The following is a 22,344-nucleotide window of genomic DNA, read 5'->3' on the forward strand; positions in this document are numbered from 1 at the left end:
CAGTAATTTGTCCTCCCCCTCCCTACCCACACTTGGGGAGGAGAGGAACACATCACCTGTCACCCACCCTCTGGGACCGGGCTTCTGACACACAGTCCCGTCCCCCACCCTCTGGGAACAGGCTTCTGACACACAGTCCCGTCCCCCACCCTCTGGGAACAGGCTTCTGACACACAGTCCCGTCCCCCACCCAGGGCCGGGCTTCGGGTTCACAGTCCTCTCTTCCCCCTCTGTGACCAGGTGTCAGATACACAACCAGATGATCATTGATATTTATTTCTGACGTGGGTCAGTCCCCAACCCGGCCACCCTCTGGTCAGACGTCCATCTCCTCCTCCTCGGCTGCCCTTCTCTCTCGGTTCCTCGGGGTGGTGGGACCGGCGACCCCCGTCTCGCTGCCGGACAGGCCGAGGGACCGTATGGCTCGATGGGCCGAGTGTCCCGGGGGCTGCCACAGCAACAGCTCCATGCAGGGGTGGTTCCTGGCGGGGTGAAGACACAGAGGTCAGCGGGCTCTGGATCAATCCCTCCTCACTGGCCCTTCCTTCCCTCACTCCTGTAACCCCTCCTTCCCCTTGCTCCTGATAGTCTCCACCCCCCCTTACTTCTGTGCCTCCCACCCTCCCCTTCTGCCTCCATTTTCACTGGCCCATCCTCTCCCATCGCAGGTGTAGGGAAAGGAAGGGGTGGGAGGCCTATCTCTGTCTTGTCTAGTCTCTCTCAATCTCTCTCCTTGTACCTCTTTCCCCTATCTCTCACCCCATCCCCTCATTGCCCCTCTCCCTCTAACAATACCCCTCATTCCCTCCTCACTGTCTCTTCTCGCTCCCTCACTGACCCTGGGGTCAGGGAAGGTGGGAGTCACTCACAGGGAATGCAGAATCTCTGGGGGAAGGATGTCCACCGGACGGCTCAGCTCGAGCTGCAGATCAGGGGAGAGAACAAGGACCCGACTGTCGCTCATGTCAAACATCCCATCCAGCTCCACGTCCTTGTCCAGCACTTCCTCCTCCAGCTCCGTCCTGAGCCTGGGGGGTTCACGGAGTACAGACACAGAATGAGAATCCCCCTACTCCATCCCACCACACATTCCCAGATCAGACACAGAGTGAAGCTACTCCCACACTGTCCCATCACACACTCCCGGGGTCAGACACAGTGAAACTCCCCCCACACTGTCCCATCACACACTCCCGGGGTCAGACACAGAGTGAAGCTCCCTCCACACCGTCCCATCATACACTCCCAAATCAGACACAGAGTGAAGCTCCCTCCACACGGTCCCATCACACACTCCCGGGGTCAGACACAGGATGAAGCTACCCCCACACTGTCCCATCACACACTCCCAAATCAGACACAGAGTGAAGCTCCCTCCACACGGTCCCATCACACACTCCCGGGGTCAGACACAGAGTGAAGCTCCCTCCACATCGTCCCATCACACACTCCCGGGGTCAGACACAGTGAAACTCCCCCCACACTGTCCCATCACACATTCCCAAATCAGACACAGAGTGAAGCTCTCTCCACATCGTCCCATCACACACTCCCGGGGTCAGACACAGTGAAACTCCCCCCACACTGTCCTGTCACACACTCCCGGGCTCAGACACAGTGAAACTCCCCCCACACTGTCCCATCACACACTCCCGGGGTCAGACATGGGGTGAAGCTTCCTCCACAGTGTCCTATCTCACACTCCCGGGGTCAGACACAGTGAAACTCCCTCCACATCGTCCCATCACACACTCCCGGGGTCAGACACAGTGAAGCTCCCCCCACACTGTCCCATCACACATTCCCAAATCAGACACAGGATGAAGCTACCCCAACACTGTCCCATCACACACTCCCGGGGTCAGACATAGAGTGAAACTCCCTCCACACTGTCCCATCACACACTCCCGGGGTCAGACACAGTGAAACTCCCCCCACACTGTCCCATCACACATTCCCAAATCAGACACAGAGTGAAGCTCTCTCCACACTGTCCCATCACACACTCCCGGGGTCAGACATGGGGTGAAGCTTCCTCCACAGTGTCCTATCTCACACTCCCGGGGTCAGACACAGTGAAACTCCCTCCACACCATCCCATCACACCCTCCCGGGGTTAAACTCCCTTCACACAGTCCCATTACCCACTGTGGGGTTACAGACATTGCGTGAGGCTCCCTTCACACCATCCCATCACACACTCCCGGGGTCACACATAGTGAAACTCCCTCCACACTGTCCCATCACACACTCCTGGGGTTAAACTCCCATCACACAGTCCCATTACCCACTGTGGGGTTAGACATTGCGTGAGGCTCCCCCCACACCATCCCATCACACACTCCCGGGGTCAGACAGTGAAACTACCCCCACGCCATCCCATCACACACTCCTAGGGTCAGACACAGTGAAACTCCCTCCACACCGTCCCATCACACATTCCCAGAGGTTACCTGTCCTCTGGGTCCTGGTAGCTGTCTGGGCCCCCTGCCGTTGCTCGGTTCCGGGACATAGGAAAACCGTTGGTACTGTAAACATGGTCGTTACCGAGACTCAAGCAGGTGAATCGCTCTGCCATGGCTTCCTCTGATAAGAAGTGTTTGGGTGAGGGACCCCTGGATGGAGATCAAAGGGGGAGATAAGATTTCCATTCCCTTCTTTGTATCCTTTGGACCAACAATGGGAGCACTGCACAGTTCCCATCTCTATCCCATAGGTTACTACCGCTCCGGAAGCACCGTACACAGTTCGTCTCCGTATCCACTTGGTCAGACCCACTCCAGGAGCACCGTATACGGTTCTTGTCTCCGGATTCCTCTGGGTCAGACTCTCACTGGACGCAGTGTGCACAGTTCCCAGCCTGGGAGCCCCAACACCAGGAAGGGATGAAGTGGTTCACCCCCAACTTCTCAAGGGGTTGGGACTAGGCATTGAATACTGGGGGTATTTCAGAAACACGTTTGACACTTACTCGGCTTCCTTTTCAAAGTGTCGTTTAATCTTCATCGTCCTCGGGCATTCGATCCTCCTGTCAGAGAGGGAATCGGAAAGGCAGTCAAACTCACCTCCACCCTGTCCCATCACACACTCCTGGGGTCAGACACAGAGTGAAGCTCCCTCCACCCTGTCCCATCACACACTCCCAGGGTGAGACACAGAGTGAAGCTCCCTCTGCACCGTCCCATCACACACTCCCGGGGTCAGACACAGAGTGAAGCTCCCTCCACACGGTTCCGTCACACACTCCCAGGGTCAGGCACAGAGTGAAGCTCTCTCCGCACCGTCTCATCACACACTCCCAGGGTCAGACACAGAGTGAACCTCCTTCAACACCGTCCCATCACGCACTCCCGGGGTCAGGCACAGAGTGAAGCTCCCTCCGCACCGTCTCATCACACACTCCCGGGGTCAGACACAGACTGAAGCTCCCTCCACACCGTTCCATCACACATTTCCGAGGTCAGACAGAGTGAAGCTCCCTCCACCCCGTCCCATCACACACAATCCCAGGGTCAGACACAGAGTGAAGCTCCCTCCACACCAACCCATCACACACTCCCAGGGTCAGACACAGAGTGAACCTCCCTCCACACTGTCCCATCACACACTCCCGGGGTCAGACACAGAGTGAAGCTCCCTCCACACCAACCCATCACACACTCCCGGGGTCAGACACAGAGTGAACCTCCCTCCACACCGTCCCATCACACACTCCCTGGGTCAGACACAGAGTGAAGCTCCCTCCACACCAACCCATCACACACTCCCAGGGTCAGACACAGAGTGAACCTCCCTCCACACCGTCCCATCACACACTCCCTGGGTCAGACACAGAGTGAAGCTCCCTCCACACCGTCCCATCACACACTCCCTGGGTCAGACACAGAGTGAAGCTCCTTCAACACCGTCCCATCACGCACTCCCGGGGTCAGGCACAGAGTGAAGCTCCCTCCGCACCGTCTCATCACACACTCCCGGGGTCAGACACAGACTGAAGCTCCCTCCACACCGTTCCATCACACATTTCCGAGGTCAGACAGAGTGAAGCTCCCTCCACCCCGTCCCATCACACACAATCCCAGGGTCAGACACAGAGTGAAGCTCCCTCCACACCAACCCATCACACACTCCCAGGGTCAGACACAGAGTGAACCTCCCTCCACACCATCCCATCACACACTCCCTGGGTCAGACACAGAGTGAAGCTCCCTCCACACCAACCCATCACACACTCCCTGGGTCAGACACAAAGTGAAGCTCCCTCCACACCGTCCCATCACACACTCCCTGGGTCAGACACAGAGTGAAGCTCCTTCAACACCGTCCCATCACGCACTCCCGGGGTCAGACACAGAGTGAAGCTCCTTCAACACCGTCCCATCACGCACTCCCGGGGTCAGGCACAGAGTGAAGCTCCCTCCACACTGTCCCATCACACACTCCCGGGGTCAGACACAGAGTGCATCTCCCTCCACACCGTCCCATCACACACTCCCGGGGTCAGACACAGAGTGAAGCTCCCTCCACCCCGTCCCATCACACACTCCCTGGGTCAGACACAGAGTGAAGCTCCTTCAACGCCGTCCCATCACGCACTCCCGGGGTCAGACACAGAGTGAAGCTCCTTCAACACCGTCCCATCACACACTCCCGGGGTCAGGCACAGAGGGGAGTTGCTTTTACTCAGCCCTATCAAGCTCGCAGATTCGGACAGAGCGCAATTTCCTCTGCACAGTGGTGACTGTCCAGTTTGGACAAATCTCATGAACAGCAAGACTGGACGCTGCTGCTGCTCATCCCAATGTCCGCAGCTGGAAGAGGGAAGGCCGGAGGAACTGGGGGGGCATCTGGAGCAGTCCCCAACTCTCCCATTCCCAACTCCCTATTACTCTTGCTCTCTAGCTTCCCTCACTCCCACCCACCCACCACTCTACTCTTTCTCCATCTCCCGCCCCATCCAACCCCAACCCCTACCCCTTTCCTCCATCTACCCTTCCCTCCGCCCTCTCCGCGCCCCCCCCCACCACCCTCCCACGCCGCCCTCACGGACCTGGGAGGACCGAGACCTCCTCCCAGCCGTCCATCTTGCCCCGCCGTCGTTGGCGACCCGTCACCGACGCCGCCCATCTTGCGCACACCTCGTCGAAGGCGGACCTCCTGCTACAGTGCCACACGGCGGCTGGAAGCGTCCCACGCGCTAACTCCAACTGCAGCGACACCTGCGGCGTGAAGGGGAAAGGGAAGGAGATGGGGTGAGGATTTGATGGGGGAGGGGACGCAATCAGGATCAAGTTCATGATCACTGACATAGGTCCCGAAATGTGTTGTCTTGCGGCGGCAGTACAGAACAAAACACAAAAAAATGACTAAGTTACAAAATTAAACGAAAAGTGCAAAAGAGAAACAGTGATGTGGCGTTCATGGATTCTGGGACCATTCAGAAATCTGATGGCAGAAAGGAAGAAGTTGTTCTTAAAATTATGAGAGTGGGTCTTCAGGCCTCGCTGATTCCGTCCCAGAAAGTGATGGGTGCCGTCTTGCAGCACATTCTCCTGAAGTTGTTCTCAATGGTTTACACATTGTGTTCGTGATGGAACTGGCTGCATCGACAACACTCCACAGCCTTTTCCGATCCCGATCGTTCAAGCCTCCATAACAGAGAGTGATGCTTTCCGCTGTACATCTGGGAAAATGTGCCAGTTTTTGGTGACGTATGAAAGGGGTGAAGAGATATGGGTAGTGGAGGGGACGGGAAGGATGAGAGTAGGCTGGGTAGATGCCAGAAGGGACAAGGAGGAAGGGGGAGGAGAGGGAAGGAGGGGAGTGGAGAACTGGAGTTCCTGCCCCATGACAGTTACCATTCCCTTCCCGACAGTGGTTCCTCCCACAGGGAAATCTTCCACTCCCTCCATTCAGCATCACCCCTCTCCTCCCTCCATTCCACTCCCTCTCATTCGCCATCCTGAATGAACGCCCCACCACTCCTCCCATACCCCCTCTTCCTTGTTATCATTCCCCCTCCCTTATACCCACCACCTCCTTGATGCCTCCTCCCTTCTCCTCTTCTTTGTCCCTAGCTTCTCCCCTACAATCTCTCATTTCTTCCTCACTACTTCATCTTTGCCTCCTCCCCCCCCCCATAGTCATAGAAAAGTACAGCACAGAAACAGGTCCTTCAGCCCATCTAGTCCATGCCAAACCATTTAAACCGCCCAGGACCATACCCCTGCCAGCCACATACCTATCCAGACTTCTGTTAAGCATTGAAATCGAGCTTGCATGCACCACTTACCCTGGCAGCCTGATCCACATGCGCACCACCTTCTTAGCGAAGAAGTTTCCCCTCGTGTTTCCCCTTAAACTATTCACCTTTCACCCTTAACCCATGGCCTCTACATGACATCCAACATGACTTCAGTGGAAAAAAAACCTGCTTGCATTTACCCTCATAATTTTGCATACCTCTACCAAATCTTCCTTCAATCTTCTACGTTCCAAGGAATAAAATCCTAACGTATTCAATCTTTCCTTATAACTCAGGTCCTCCTGACCCGGCAACATCCTTGTACATCTTCTCTGCAGTATTTCAATCTTATTTACAATTTTCCTGTAAGTAGGTAACCAAAACTGCACAGAATACTCCAAATTAGGCCTCTCCAACGTCTTATACAACTTCAACATAACATCCCATCTCCTGTATTCAATACTTTGATTTATGAAGGCCAATGTGCTAAAAGCTTTCTTTCGACCCTATTTACCTTTGACAGCACTTTCAAGACTTATGGACTTGTATTCCCAGATTCCTTTGTTCTACCACACCCCTCAGTGCCCTACTGTTCACTCTGTAAGACTTGCGCTGGTTAGTCCAACCAAAGTGCAACACCTCACACTCATCTGCATTAAATTCCATCTGCCATGCCTTGCCGAGGCACAGCGACAACTCGCGGATACCTCCTCTTATTTACCCCTCGATCGTGACCCCACTAAGGAGCACCAGGCCATTGTCTCCCACACCATCACCAACTTTATCCGCTCAGGGGATCTCCCATCCACTGCTACCAACCTTATAGTTCCCACACCCCGCACTTCCCGTTTCTACCTCCTACCCAAGATCCACAAACCTGCATGTCCTGGCCGACCTATTGTCTCAGCTTGCTCCTGCCCCACCGAACCCATTTCTGCATACCTCGACACTGTTTTATCACCCCTTGTTCAATCCCTTCCGACCTATGTTCGTGACACTTCTCACGCTCTTAAACTTTTCGATGATTTTAAGTTCCCTGGCCCCCACCGCTTTATTTTCACCATGGATGTCCAGTCCTTATATACTTCTATCCCCCATCAGGAAGGTCTCAAAGCTCTACGCTTCTTTTTGGATTCCAGACCGAATCAGTTCCCCTCTACCACCACTCTGCTCCGTCTAGCGGAATTAGTCCTTACTCTTAATAATTTCTCCTTTGGCTCCTCCCACTTCCTCCAAACTAAAGGTGTAGCTATGGGCACCCGTATGGGTCCTAGCTATGCCTGCCTTTTTGTTGGGTTTGTGGAACAATCTATGTTCCATGCCTATTCTGGTATCTGTCCCCCACTTTTCCTTCGCTACACTGACGACTGCATTGGCGCTGCTTCCTGCACGCATGCAGAACTCATTGACTTTTTTAACTTTGCCTCCAACTTTCACCCTGCCCTCAAGTTTACCTGGTCCATTTCCGACACCTCCCTCCTCTTTCTAGATCTTTCTGTCTCTGTCTCTGGAGACAGCTTATCCACTGATGTCTACTATAAGCCTACTGACTCTCACAGCTATCTGGACTATTCCTCTTCTCACCCTGTCTCTTGCAAAAACGCCATCCCCTTCTCACAATTCCTCCGTCTCCGCCGCATCTGCTCTCAGGATGAGGCTTTTCATTCTAGGACGAGGGAGATGTCTTCCTTTTTTAAAGAAAGGGGCTTCCCTTCCTCCACTATCAACTCTGCTCTTAAACGCATCTCCCCCATTTCACGTACATCTGCTCTCACTCCATCCTCCCGCCACCCCACTAGGAATAGGGTTCCCCTGGTCCTCACCTACCACCCCACCAGCCTCCGGGTCCAACATATTATTCTCCGTAACTTCCGCCACCTCCAACGGGATCCCACCACTAAGCACATCTTTCCCTCCCCACCTCTCTCTGCATTCCGCAGGGATCGCTCCCTACACAACTCCCTTGTCCATTCGTCCCCCCCATCCCTCCCCACTGATCTCCCTCCTGGCACTTATCCGTGTTAGCGGAACAAGTGCTACACATGCCCTTACACTTCCTCCCTTACCACTATTCAGGGCCCCAAACAGTCCTTCCAGGTGAGGCAACACTTCACCTGTGAGTCGACTGGGGTGATATACTGCGTCCGGTGCTCCCGATGTGGCCTTTTATATATTGGCAAGACCCGATGCAGACTGGGAGACCGCTTTGCTGACATCTACGCTCTGTCTGCCAGAGAAAGCAGGACCTCCCAGTGGTCACACATTTTAATTCCACATCCCATTCCCATTCTGACATGTCCATCCACGGCCTCCTCTACTGTAAAGATGAAGCCACTCTCAGGTTGGAGGAACAACACCTTATATTCCGTCTGGGTAGCCTCCAACCTGATGGCATGAACATCGACTTCTCTAACTTCCGCTAAGGCCCCACCTCCCCCTCGTACCCCATCTGTTACTTTTTTTTTATGCACACATTCTTTCTATCACTCTCCTTTTTCTCCCTCTGTCCCTCTGAATATACCTCTTGCCCATCCTCTGGGTCCCCCCCCACCCCGGTCTTTCTTCCCGGACCTCCTGTCCCATGATCCTCTCATATCCCCTTTTGCCTTTCACCTGTCCAGCTCTTGGCTCTATTCCCCCCCCTCCTGTCTTCTCCTATCATTTTGGATCTCCCCCTCCCCTTCCAACTTTCAAATCCCTTACTCACTCTTCCTTCAGTTAGTCCTGACGAAGGGTCTCGGCCTGAAACGTCGACTGCACCTCTTCCTACAGATGCTGCCTGGCCTGCTGCGTTCACCAGCAACTTTGATGTGTGTTGCCATCTTTCAGCCCGTTTCTCCAGCTGGTCCAGATCCCGCTGCAAGTTTTAATAGTCTTCCTCGCTGCCCACTACACCCCCAGTCCTGGTGTCATCTGCAAATTTGTTGATCCAGTGAACCACATTATCATCTAAATCGTTGATATAGATGCAGACCCAGCACCGATCCCTGCCGCACTCCTCTGGTCACAGGCCTCCAGTCCGAGAGGTAACCCCTCTGGCTTCTGCACAAACTCAATGTCTAATCCAATTTACTACCTCGTCTTGAATGCCAAGCTATGGAACCTTCCATGTGGGAGCCTGTCAAATGTGTGGTGAATGTTAATTAGACAATACCCACTGCCTCTCAATAATCCACTTTCTTGGTAACTTCCTTGAAAAACTCAAGATTGGTTAGACACAACCTAACACGCACAAAGCCAAACTGACCATCCCAAATCAGTCCATGTCTATCCAAATACTCATATCCGATCCCTTAGAATACCTTCCAAGAACTTTCCCACTACCGATGTCAGGCTCACTGCCCTATAATTTCCTGGTTTATTTTTAGAGCCTTTCTTAAACAGCAGAACAACATTAGCTAGCCTATGATCCTCCAGTACCTCATATGTCACGAAAGATGATTTAAATATCTCTGCTAGGGCCCAGGTGTTTCTGCACTTGCCTCTCACAGGGTCTGAGGGAACACCTTGTCAGGCCCTAGGGATTTAACCACCATAATTTGCCCCAAGACAGCAAACACCTCGTCCTCTGTAATCTGTATAAGGCCCATGACCTCACTTCTATAGACCCTGTGTCGTCTCCCGAGTAAACACAGATGCAATAAAAATCCATTTAAGATCTCCCCCATCTCTTTGGCTCTGCACTTAGATCACCATCCTGGAATTCCCAAGGACCAATTTTGTCCCTTGCAGTCCTTTTGCTCTTAACGTATCCGTAGAGTCCCTCCTTTACCTTCTCAGTAGGGCACCCTCATGCCTTCTTTTAGCCCTCCTGATTTGTTTCTTTAGTGTTCCCTTGCATTTATTATACTCCATTAAGCACCTCATTCGTTCCTACCTACCCATATCTGCTCTCCACCTCCTTCTGTTTCTCCACCAGGGCCTCAACATCTCTTGAAATCCAAGGTTCCCTGTTATCCCTGTTATCTTTAACTTTTATTTTGACATGCACATACAAGCTTTGTACTCTCAAAATTTCCCATTTGCCAGAAAACAGCCTGTCCCAATCCATACCGCCTGATGCCTGATACCATCAAAATTGGCCTTCCTCCAATTTACAATCTCAACCTGCAGACCAGACCTATCTTTTTGCATATCTACTTTGAAACTAAACGCAACGTGATCACTAGACGCAAAGTGTTCCCGTACACAAGCCTCTGTCACCTGCCCTAATTAATAGGAGACCTAGTACTGTACCACACTCTCCCTAATTGGGACTTCTGCATACTGATTAAGGAAACTTTCCTGAACACATTGACAAACTATCCCGTCTAGTCCTTTTACAGCATGGGAGTCCAAGTCAATATGTGGAAAGTTAAAAATAGCAACTATAATAACCTTATGTTTCTTACAACAGTCTGCAATCTCTACAGATTTCTTTCCCTAAATCCTATGGACTATAATATAGCCCCATTAATGTGGTTATACCTTTCTTATTCCTCAGTTCCTCATAAAGCCTCACTAGATGACTTCTCCAGTCTCTCCTGACAGGGCACTGTCATGACATTTTCCGACTAGAAATGCCACCCCCCTGCTCTGTCGCGTCAAAAACAACTCAACTCCGAGCTGCCAGTCCCGCTCCTCCTGCAACCAAGTGTCACTAATGGCTACAATATCATAAATGCATGTGTCGATCCAGGCCCTGAGCTCATCCGCCTTTCCTACAATGCTTCCTGCATTGAAATATACACATCTTGACCTTTGTGCTCAGCCTTTTAATTCCTGAGGTCTTAACAAAATCCGCCTCCACAAACTCTCCACTATCCGTTCTAGCACTCTGGATCCCATCCTCTGCAACTCCAGTATAAACACCCCTCTCCCTCCCCACTCCCCACCGTGCAGCGGTAGCAACCCTTCCCAATAGGATGCTAGTCCCCCTCCAGTTCAGGTGCAAAGCATCTCTTCAGCTCTTCTGTGCAGGTCCCACCTTGCCTGGAAGAGAGCCCAATGATCCAAGAATCGAAAGTCCTCCCTCCTCCTTAGCCACGTGTTAAACTGTATAATCTTCCTATTTCTGGCCTCATTAGCACATGGCATAGGTAACAATCTTGAGATCATAACTCTGGAGGTCCTGTCCTTTAACTTAGCACCTAACTCTCTCAACTCACTTTGCAGAACCTCGTCACTCTTTCTACCTCAGTCATTGGTACCTACATGGACACGACCTCTGAGTGTTCACCCTCTTACTTAAGAATGCTGTGGACATGACCTAAGACCCGGACTCTGGCAGCCGGGAGGAATCTCATTCTCGTCCACAGAAGCCCCTTTGTTCCCCTAACTAATGAATCCCCTATCACCACAGCTTGCCTCTTCTCCCCCCTTCCTATCTGAGTCACAGGGTCAGACTCAGTGCCAGGGACCTGACCACTGTGATTTTCCTCCACTAGGTCATTCCCCCTACAACAGTATACAAAGTGGTACACCTGTTATTGAGGGGGGATGGCCACTCTGCACTGGCTGTTTAACCCCTTTCTCCTTCCTGACAGCCACCCAGTCTTGCGTGTCCTGCACCTTCGGTTTAACTACCTCTCTCTCCACGTCCTATCTATTATTCCCTCAGCCTCCCAAATGATCTGAAGTTCATTGAGTTCCAACTCTAACTACTTAACACAGATTGTTAGAAGCTACAGCTGGACGCACTTCTTGCAGGTAGAGTTGTCAGGAACACTGAAGGTCTTCCTGTCTTCCCGAATCCTGCAAGAGGAGCATTCCACTATCCTGGCTGGCACTCTACTGATCTAACTGTGCAAATACAAAGAAGGAAACAATAAATAAACTGAAAAAAATTCTACGAACAGCTTTTTCACTTCCTCTCACGAGCCTTTCTGCATTGACGCTTAGAAGAGCTAAAGCCACAAATAACCACTCTAACACTGTCCACTCCGACAAAGGCCACTTCACTTGCTCCTGCTTTATTTTCAATTGCTCTTGCCAATCAATCCTGACTGCAGATTGGCCACTGTTCAAAAACCGAACTGCCGCGAATCCATGCCTTATGTAATTGGCAAACCTGGGTGAGCTACGTCTTCTCACGCTTCTGATCATCGATTGGTCTCTGTTCATCTCTCCCTCCTCCCCCCGCTGCCGCCATGGTTGTGGGATTGTCCTGATAGTGACTGAACTCAGAGACACGACGGTGCTGACAGAAATTGTCACTTTTATTCCCAGACTGGAGAGCTCAAGCATACAGTTCCGTAGTGCCCTCACCTCGGCATCTGGGAGAGGGAGATTCCAGTCTGTGTGGGATCCAGGAAAGGGAGATTCCAGTCTGTGTGGGATCCAGGAAAGGGAGATTCCCACCCCTCAGGATCAGAGATTCCCATCCACGGGATTCCCTGAGTGCGAGGCTGTGGATGGAGAACTGGGAGGGGGAGACTCCCGATCCTGAGGACACTCCTCACACTCCTTGAACAAAGGGGAAATTTGGAGAATGGTCCTAGAAGAGAGGGCATTCCCGCAGCTCTGTTCCCTTGGGAGGGCGATGGGACTGGTTCAGCCGTCCCGCAGGGGAGGGAGGGGCTGGAGAGGATCTCTGTAGCCCAAGGCAGATCCCGGAGAATGGGCAAGAGAGGGAGGGAGCCAGGATCCGAGCCAGCACACAGCCCCCCGCCCCCCCCCCCCCCCCCCACCACAGGTCAGGAGAACCTCAGCGAGAAGGCACGGTATCCGAAGTTGGTGAAGATGTCGATGGAACTGCTGCTACCAGCAGCAGCCAGGACCTGTGGGGGTGAGAGCAAGACACAGTGACAAACTGTCCCCAACTCTCAGCACCCCCAGGACAGAGCTACGTCCCCTACACAGCCCCATCGCCAACCGGAACACAGCGTCGCAACATTCCCACCCCCCGGGTCACAGTGACTACACGCCCTACACAGCCCCATCCCCTACCGGGACACAGCGTCACAACGTTCCCACCCCGGGTCACAGTGACTACACCCCTTACCGCAGCGGTCCCCAACCACCGGGCCGCAAAGCATACGCTACCGGGCCATGAGGAAACGATATGATTTGGCGATATGAGTCAGCTGCACCTTTCCTCATTCCCTGTCACGCACTGTTGAGCTTGAACACACGCGAGGTCATTACCCGCGCATCATCCATGTCAGCGTGGGAAGGAGATCAACTCCTTGAGCTTGCAAATGACGGCGGGCTGAAAAGTATGTTTGACATATCATCTCTGCCGGCACTCCGGATCAAAGTCAAGGCTAAATATCCTGAGATAGCCACGAAAGCACTGAAAACGTTGCTTCCAACATTTTTCTGTGAAGCGGAGTTTTCTGCAATGAATGCAACGAAAGCTAAACTGCGGAATAGACTGGACATAAGGAACCCCCTTCGAGTATCGCTGTCTCCCATCACCCCTCGATGGCACCGTCTTGTTGCAGGGAAACAAGCCCAGGGCTCCCACTGATTCAGCGATATTGGTGTGTTGCAATGATTTTATATGTTCATACGGGGAAAATATGTGCTGTGTGTTTAATATCCAAACATTACTTAAAATGTTATTATGCTATTGACTTACTTATATAACCATGTAACAATTACAGCACGGAAACAGGCCATCTCAGCCCTTCTAGTCCGTGCCGAACACTACTCTCACCTCGTCCCACCGACCCGCACTCAGCCCATAACCTTCCATTCCTTTCCTGTGTATATACCTATCCAATTTTTCTTTAAATGATAATATCCAACCTGCCTCTACCACTTCTACTGGAAGTTCGTTCAACACTTACTTCAAGCTCCCCTAATAATTGACTTATCACTATATTCATGCGAGGAAAATATGCTTTGTGTGTTTAATATTAAATTCGTTAGATATACCCTTTTAGAAACGAAACTGAGTGTATTAGCCACTTATCAGCTATATTCTGGTCGTGATTAACACCCCCCCGCCCCCGACAGAATCACAAAACAATTTGCAGGGAAAAATAAATCGGGAGACACACGCATGCGCACTGGTGCCCGCGCAAGGCTTCATGGTCATTGTAGTCTTTCTCTGGGTAAACACAACGTATTTGACTGGTACTCTTGTCCGTTGGCAACCCTACCCCCCCCCCCCCCACGTCGACCGGTCCGCAAGAATATTGTCAATATTAAACCGGTCCGCAGTGCAAAAAAGGTTGGGGACCTCTGCCCTACCGGGACAGTGTCGCAACGTTCCCACCCCCAGGTCACAGTGACTACATCCCCCGCACAGCCCCATCCCCTACCGGGACACAGCGTCGCAACATTCCCACCCCGGGTCACAGTGACTACATCCCCTACACAGCCCCATCCCCTACCAGGACACAGCATCACATTGTTCCCACCCCGGGTCACAGTGACTACATCCCCTACACAGCCCCATCCCCTACCAGGACACAGCATCACATTGTTCCCACCCCCGGGTCACAGTGACTACATCCCCTACACAGCCCCATCCCCTACTAGGACACAGCATCACATCGTTCCCACCCCCGGGTCACAGTGACTACATCCCCTACACAGCCCCATCCCCTACCAGGACACAGCATCACATCGTTCCCACCCCCGGGTCACAGTGACTACATCCCCTACACAGCCCCATCCCCTACCAGGACACAGCATCACATCGTTCCCACCCCCGGGTCACAGTGACTACATCCCCTACACAGCCCCATCCCCTACCGGGACACAGCGTCACAACGTTCCCACCCCGGGTCACAGTGACTACATCCCCTACACAGCCCCATCCCCTACCGGGACACAGCATCGCAACATTCCCACCCCCAGGAGGAGCTACATCCCCTGCATAGCCCCATCTCTCACCGGGACACTGCATCGTAACGTTCCCACCCCCGGGTCACAGTGACTACACGCCCTACACAGCCCCATCCCCATCCCCTACCGGGACACAGCATCACAACGTTCCCAACCCCGGGTCACAGTGACTACACGCCCTACACAGCCCCATCCCTCATCCCTCACCGGGACACAGCGTCGCAACATTCCCACCCCGGGTCACAGTGACACTCTTTCCCCTCTCCCACCCCCAGGACCAGGTGACGGGCACACTGTTCCCCCTTCCCCCACAGTCCCGTGGTGACGCTCCCTCACCTTGTGCTCGAGGGACTGCTCATTGACCAGCAGGGAGTAGACGGTGGGGGGAGTGCAGGGCACCTGGCTCTTCACCTCCCCGGTGATCTGACAGTGGCTGATGAGGCCTCCTTCCCCCGCTGCCAGGATCTAGAACACAGGGAGAGTGTCAGTTGTCCTCACGACCTGTTTGACCACCCAGCATCACCTCACTCCCTCCCCTACCTCCAGACCTTCTCATTCCCTCTCAACCCCCCACCTGACCCTCCTCCCCCACTCCCTTCTCACATCACTCTTGTCTAACTCTATCCTCCTCACTCACTCCCTTCCCTCCTCTCCTTCACTCTATCTTCCCCCACTTTCTCTTCATTCCACTCCTCTTCCTTCTGCCCACTCACTCGCTTTCTCCCCATCACCTCCCTTCCCCTCACTACCTCCCTCCCCCTCACTCCCTTTCATCACCTCCCTTCCCCTCACACTTCCCTCATCACCCTCCCTTCCCCTCACTCCCTTCCCTCATCACCCTCCTTTCCCCTCACTCCCTTTCACCATCACCCTCACTCCCTTCCCTCATCACCCTCCCTTTCCTCATCACCCTCCCTTCCCTCATTACCCTCCCTTTCCTTATCACTCTCCCTTCCCCTCACTCCCTTTCCCTCATCACTCTCCCTTCCCCTCACTCCCTTTCCCTCATCACTCTCCCTTCCCCTCACTCCCTTTCCCTCATCACCCTTCCCTCCCCTCAGTCCCTTTCCCTCAGTCCCCCACCACCGGCCATACCAAGTCCTGGTGCAGGGTGACTTGCTGCTGGCATCCCTGCAGCTGGTACACTGTGGTTGGCGTTACGGAGCGGAGGTGCCACAGTGTCAGTGCCGGCCCACCCCCACACACCTGAGAGGGGGACAGACAGTACAATTCGTCCATTAACACACAGATTGCACTGGAACATCTCAGCAGCATCACCCAGCCCATCACCTCTTGTTGCCAGCCCTCTTCCCTTCCTCCTCCCCAGCCCCGGCCAATCCCCTACCTCCCTCCCTGGGTAAATCGCCTTCCTCCCCGCCCCGGCCAATCCCCTACCTCCCTCCCCATCCCTACCTCCCTCCTTGGGTAAATCGCCTTCCTTCCCGCCCCGGCCAATCCCCTACATCCCTCCCCATCCCTCCCTCCCTCCCTCCCTGGGCAGACCCCCCCTCCTCCCCGCCTCGGCCCATCCCCTACCTCCCTCCCTCCCTGGGCAGATCCCCCTCCTCCCCGGCCCTGGCTCATCCTCCCCCCACGGTGAGAGGTGACGCAGGAGATCACTCACCATCCAGTCGGAGTCGGTGGTGGTCAGGCAGCCGATCCATTTGCCATACTGGGGTCTGGAGCACTGCTGGGAGACGGGGACAGGCCCTGTTACTGCCGTCTCACTGCAGGATGGTGGGGTGGGGTTGTGGGGGGAGTGAGGAAAGGGTGAGGGGAGGGAATGATGGAGGGATGGAACAATAGAGGGAAGGAGGAGGGGATGGGTGAGGGGAGGAATAAAGGAGAGAGTTGAGAGGAGGAGGGAGGAGGGAAACATTAAAAAAATGGATGAGAGGAAGTTATGGGAGGGGAGTGTCAAGGGACTTCCTCCTTAGGGTCCACCTACCTCGTACTTGTGAGGCTCGATCATCTGCACCTGGCTGGCAATCCGTAAATCTGCAGGGCGGTAGGAGAGAGGAGGCTGGGTCGGGGTAGAGAGTGGGCCCCATTCCATTCATTCCTACCACCCACACTCCCAAAGGGAACCCTCCACTTCCCATTCATTCCCACCACCTACACTCCCAATGGGACCCACCCCTTCCCATTCACTCCACCTTCCACACTCCCATTTGGACCCACCCCTTCCCATTCACTCCCAATGGGACCCACCCCTTCTTATTCACTCCCAGATTTCCAAGTGTTCTCTCTGTCTGCAAGTGAGCATGCAGAAGCCATTGAACCAAGCCCGCCTCTACCTCCCCCCACCACCCCACACTGGGGACCCACTCACCCCAAAGTCTCACTGAACCATCCTCGCTGCCGGAGATGCACTCGTTGGGGTCTCTCAGGGTCAGGCAGTGTACGTAGTCGCTGTGTCCCTTCAGTGTGCGCTGCGGGGAGATGGAGAACTGGTCAGGGCACTAAGAAGGTCACATACACTGAAGCCCGAAAGGCAGCTTCAAATGGGGGTACAAATTGGGACTAGTTCTAGTCTGTTAATGCCATGACCAGTGAGAAGCAGCAAGTAATTGACACGATGGGACAGATGGGTTGAAGTGTGTGTATTTTAACCCTAGGAGTGTTTTGGATAAAAGTGATGAACTCAGAGCCTAGATCAGTACATTAGAAATCAGAACAGGAGTCAGTCATCTGGCCTACCAAGCCTGCTCCACCATTCAGTAAGATCACGGCTGATCTGGCTGTGGACTCGACTTCACCTACCTGCCTTTCCCCACAACCCTTAGTTCCCCTGCTACGCAAAAATCTATCTAACTGTGTCTTAAGTATATTTAATGAGGCAGCTTCTACTGCCTCCCTGTAGAGAATTCCATAGGTTCACTACTCTTTAGGAAAAGCAGTTCATTCTCTTCTCCGTCATAAATCTATTCCCCTGAAGCGTGATGCTCTGTCCCCTATTTCTAGTCTCACCTGCCAGTGGAAACAACTTTCCTGCCTCTATCTTGTCTATCTCTTTCATAATTTTATGTTTCTATGAGATCCCCTCTCATTCTGAATTCCAGAGAGTATAATCCCAGATAACTCAATCTCTCTTCAGGTTAATCCCCTCATCTCCAAAATCAACCCGGTGAACCTCCTCTGCACTGCCAGTACATTTTTCCTCAAGTAAGGAGACAAGAAACTGCACACAGTACTCCGGGCGCGGCCTCACCAGTACCCTGTACGGTCGCAACATAACCTCCCTGATCTTAAGTTGAATCCCTCAAGCAATGAAGACCAACGTTGCATTGGCTTTCTTGATAACCTGTTGCACCAGCAAACCAAAATTTTGTGATTCATGCACAGGCACTCCCAAGTCCCTCCGCACAACAGCATGCTGCAGTCTTTCTTGTTTTTTAATTTTATTTTTATTTGGATAAGGAATTCACAAATATCATGTACTTTTTTCACACATATAACCTTTTCCATTTGTTTATATGTATAAAACTACAATTATTTATACATTCTTAAGTACACATTGAGATGATATAAAAGGAAAATAAACATTTAAATAGATAATTATGTACTGTGGTAAATCTAACCTATTAGGCTAAGTAATGGAATTAGTTGTTAAGAAAAATGGTAATAATAGTTTCCATATAACCCTTCTGGACCATTTCCACTGGTCCAAAATGTTGTATATAAGCCTATGTATCAACCATTGTAGGTGTTTATATCCTAATTTGTTCATGCTTGCTCCTGCCCGCAGACATAATTATCCAATCCCTATGTACTTATTTACTTAATTTTTTCATTTTTTTATCCCTTTCCCAAATCTTTCCCTTTACTTGTGTTAATTCTCTATTTTCCAAAAGAAAACAAAAAAAACAAACATTTAGACTAGGGGTGCTTACGTTAGCAATATTACTGAGTTGATGAGAAGAGCGGTATAAATCATTAGGAGAGTCATCTAAAGTCTGCTCGCATTGGGGTTATATATTCAATCCATTTATTCCAGATTTGATAAAATTTTTCTTTTTGAGTTCTCAGGGAGTAAGTCAACTTTTCCATTTTAAATATTTCCAAGATAATTTCGTACCAATCTTCTAATGTAGGTGGTATTGGATTTAGCCATTTTCTAGTGATTGATTTCTTACTTGCCGCTAAGAGGGCCTGCAGCAACTTTATATCTTCCTTCTGTTCAAGAAACAATACATGCCCCAGATAGAGCGTCTCAAAGTTCAGAGGTATCTGGGACCTAAGTACCTTAACTAATGTTCTATGAATACCTTCCCAAAATAGACTTAATTTAGGGCAATCCCAAAAAATATGAAAATAATTTGCCTCCTTGGAGCCGCACCTTCTCCAACACATCACATTTGTATCTTTATATTTTTCCTGATATGGGGTCTTGAAGTATCTTATAATGTTTTTCCAACAATGTTCTCTCCAAGTCAAAGAATTAGTCGAGGACCATTGAAAGCTGCAGGTTTTCTCCCAAGCCTCCTCTGAAAGTACCAACCCCGCTTCTTTCTCCCACTTCTCTTTAATATACAGTGTATTTACATTTTTAGCATGGGAGAGTGCATTATATAATCGAGAAACTGATTTACTAGGTATTGAACTGCAAGCCGAATTCAGAATCTTGAAAAATTCTAATTCTACTGTTGATAGGTCTGTATATCTACAACTCTGGTTAACATAGTTTCGTACTTGAAGGTACCTAAAAAAGTCATTATGTTCTAGGCCATGGTTGTCCTGCAGGATTTGGAAACTTTGTAATACTCTTTTATCTATAAATGAGAGGTAGGTTGTAAGACCTTTCTTTATCCATAGCTCAAATCTTTTATCTCCTCTGTTGGGAAGGAATTCGGTATCATATGCACACCATCTAAAGAGTTTTAACATGTTATTAATTCCACATGAATTAACCACCTTCTGCCATACTTTTAATGTAAGATTTATCCAAGCGTTTTTAAATTTTTCCAACTGGGCCATCAATCCTTTGTCAGCTATTGAGGCCTGAAGAGGAAAACTGTCAACTAATCCAAATTCTATTTCCTTCCATCTAGCCTTATATTCCCTATTACACCAATATAACAGAGGGGTTATCTGTGAGGCATAAAAATAATTTTTCAGGCAAGGAAGAACCATACCTCCTCCTTCCTTCCCTAACTGTAAGGTGTTATATCGAATTCTAGGTTTCTTTCCTTGCCAAATGAAGCGGGAAATCCATTTGTCCCATTCCCTGAATTGATTATCATCCACCTCCACCGGTAAAGTACGGAAAAGATACAATAACCGAGGAAGAATATTCATTTTTATAGTATTTATCCTTGAATTTAAACTTAAAAAGGGGATAAGATTCCATCTATGCATATCTGCTTTTATTTCTGAGATTAATGGCCCATAATTTACCTGAGACAGAGTTGAAAGATCCTTCGGCAGGGTTATTCCTAAATATTTTAATAATTTAGCTTCCCACTTAAGATCATATGTATCCTGCAATTTTTTGGATGGTGTATAATTTAGGGACATAATCTGCGTTTTCTTTACATTTATTTTATAACCTGATATTTTCCCAAAGTCATCCAACAGTGTAAACAATCCTATAAATGATTTTTCTGGTTCACTCAGATAGACCAAAACGTCATCTGCGAATAACGCCACTTTCTGTTCAATCCCTGCCACCTTGATACCTTTTACGATTTCGCTCTGTCTTATTAGTTGGGCAAGCGGTTCAATATATAGCGCAAAAAGGAGAGGAAAAATTGGGCATCCCTGTCTAGTGCCTCTCTCTAAGATGAAGGAGTCAGAGAGGTCCCCATTTATCTTAATTCGGGCTGTAGGGCTGTCATATAGAGTCTGAATTACTTTAATAAACTTTTCTTGAAAGCCGAATCTTCCTAACACTCTGTATAGGAATGCCCAACTAACTGAATCAAAAGCTTTCTCAGCGTCCAATCCTACTACCATTATCTCTGTCTCGTTCTTATTAACCTGTTCTAATATTTGCAGAGTTCTCCTCATGTTGTCCTGTGTTTGTCTTTGTTGAATAAATCCAGTCTGGTCTAAATGGATTAGGCCAGGTAAAAGCTTTTCCAATCTGCGCGCTAATATAGATGTAAATAGCTTGTAATCTAAATTAAGAACACTAATTGGCGGATAATTGCCACATTCTAGTTTATCTTTACCCTCTTTGGGAATAACTGAAATAATCGCTTCTCTCCAGGAAGGTGGAGTTTCTCCTCTCTGCAAAATCCACTTAAAGGTGTTAAGTAGTAATGGGGCTAACTGTGTCTTCAGAGACTTGTACCACTCTGAGGTAAACCCATCAGAACCCGGGGACTTTCCAGCCTTTAACCTAGAGATGGCCACGTTCAGTTCTTTGACAGTTACTGGTTCTAATAAACTTTCATTTTGTAAATCTGTAAGTTTAGGTAGATCTAAAAAATTCAATACACTGTCTATATAGGGCTCATTGGGGGCCCGGGGTTGGGAGTACAGCTCTCGATAATATGTTTCAAAACTCTCTTGAATTTTCCCTATTGTACTCTCCACAAGCTTTGTCTTTGGATTCTTTATTTTATGAATTGTATTGTCTGCTTGTTGTTTTCGTAATTTATATGCTAATAATCTAGCTGATTTACCTCCTATTTCATAATTCTTTTGCCTCAGGTAAAGAAAATTTCTTTGAGTTTCCAACGTATAAATATCGTCAATTTCACTTTGCAATTTCCTAATTTCCTGTTTTCGATTTGAATTACTTTTGTTGCTATCTACAACTTGAAGTTGTTTTAATTTTCCTTGAAGGTCTGCTAATTTTTGTGCATTGATTTTTTTCATGTGAGTGGTAATGGAAATAATTTTCCCTCTCAGTACAGCTTTCAATGTATCCCATAAGATCACTGGTGATGTTTCTCCCGTGTCATTAAGGTCTAGATATTCTTTGATTTCTCCCCTTAATCTCTCCATTACTTTCGGGTTATTGAGTATATGTGAGTTTAGCCTCCATAGTGTTTTCCTCATTTTCCTTTCCAGGATTAGAGACATAGAGACGGGGCTATGATCCGACAGATCAATTGTTGCAATATTACAGTTTTTTATCCTGAGTCTATCTGTATTAAAGATAAAGAAATAGTCTATCCTTGAATAGGCTGAATGAGGGAAAGAGTAATATGTATAATCTTTACTAGTAGGGTGTAATTCCCTCCAGACATCTATAATTCCCAACTCCTCCATCAATGAATTCACCTTCCGAGTCAGAGGTTTATTCTGAGTAACTATTCTTGAAGAATCTAATATAGGATTTAATCTAATATTAAAATCCCCTCCACAAATTA

General features: G+C 50.1%; 1 protein-coding gene across 6 annotated transcripts in view; it reads right to left on the reverse strand.

Moving 5' to 3' along the window:
* Nucleotides 1-258: 258 nt before the first annotated feature.
* thoc6 (THO complex 6) overlaps nt 259-22,344 on the reverse strand; it is a 34,493-nt gene continuing 12,407 nt past the window's right edge. For 2 of the 6 annotated variants that reach the window (XM_072271869.1, XM_072271867.1), the window contains exons 8-14: nt 17,355-17,454; nt 16,971-17,020; nt 16,647-16,712; nt 16,118-16,228; nt 15,359-15,487; nt 5,051-5,219; nt 259-482 (exon numbers count right to left, since the gene is read on the reverse strand). In XM_072271869.1, the coding sequence (XP_072127970.1) occupies nt 274-482; nt 5,051-5,219; nt 15,359-15,487; nt 16,118-16,228; nt 16,647-16,712; nt 16,971-17,020; nt 17,355-17,454 (834 nt within the window). In that variant the 3' untranslated portion in view covers nt 259-273. Of the gene's footprint in view, nt 483-2,460; nt 2,616-2,971; nt 3,029-5,050; nt 5,220-12,145; nt 13,003-15,358; nt 15,488-16,117; nt 16,229-16,646; nt 16,713-16,970; nt 17,021-17,354; nt 17,455-22,344 lie in introns of those variants that run through there. The other 4 variants (XM_072271871.1, XM_072271868.1, XM_072271870.1 and 1 more) reach the window with 4 other exon arrangements.

This window comes from Mobula birostris, chromosome 11, assembly GCF_030028105.1.
Source record: "Mobula birostris isolate sMobBir1 chromosome 11, sMobBir1.hap1, whole genome shotgun sequence".
NCBI classification, from domain to species: Eukaryota; Metazoa; Chordata; class Chondrichthyes; order Myliobatiformes; family Myliobatidae; genus Mobula; species Mobula birostris.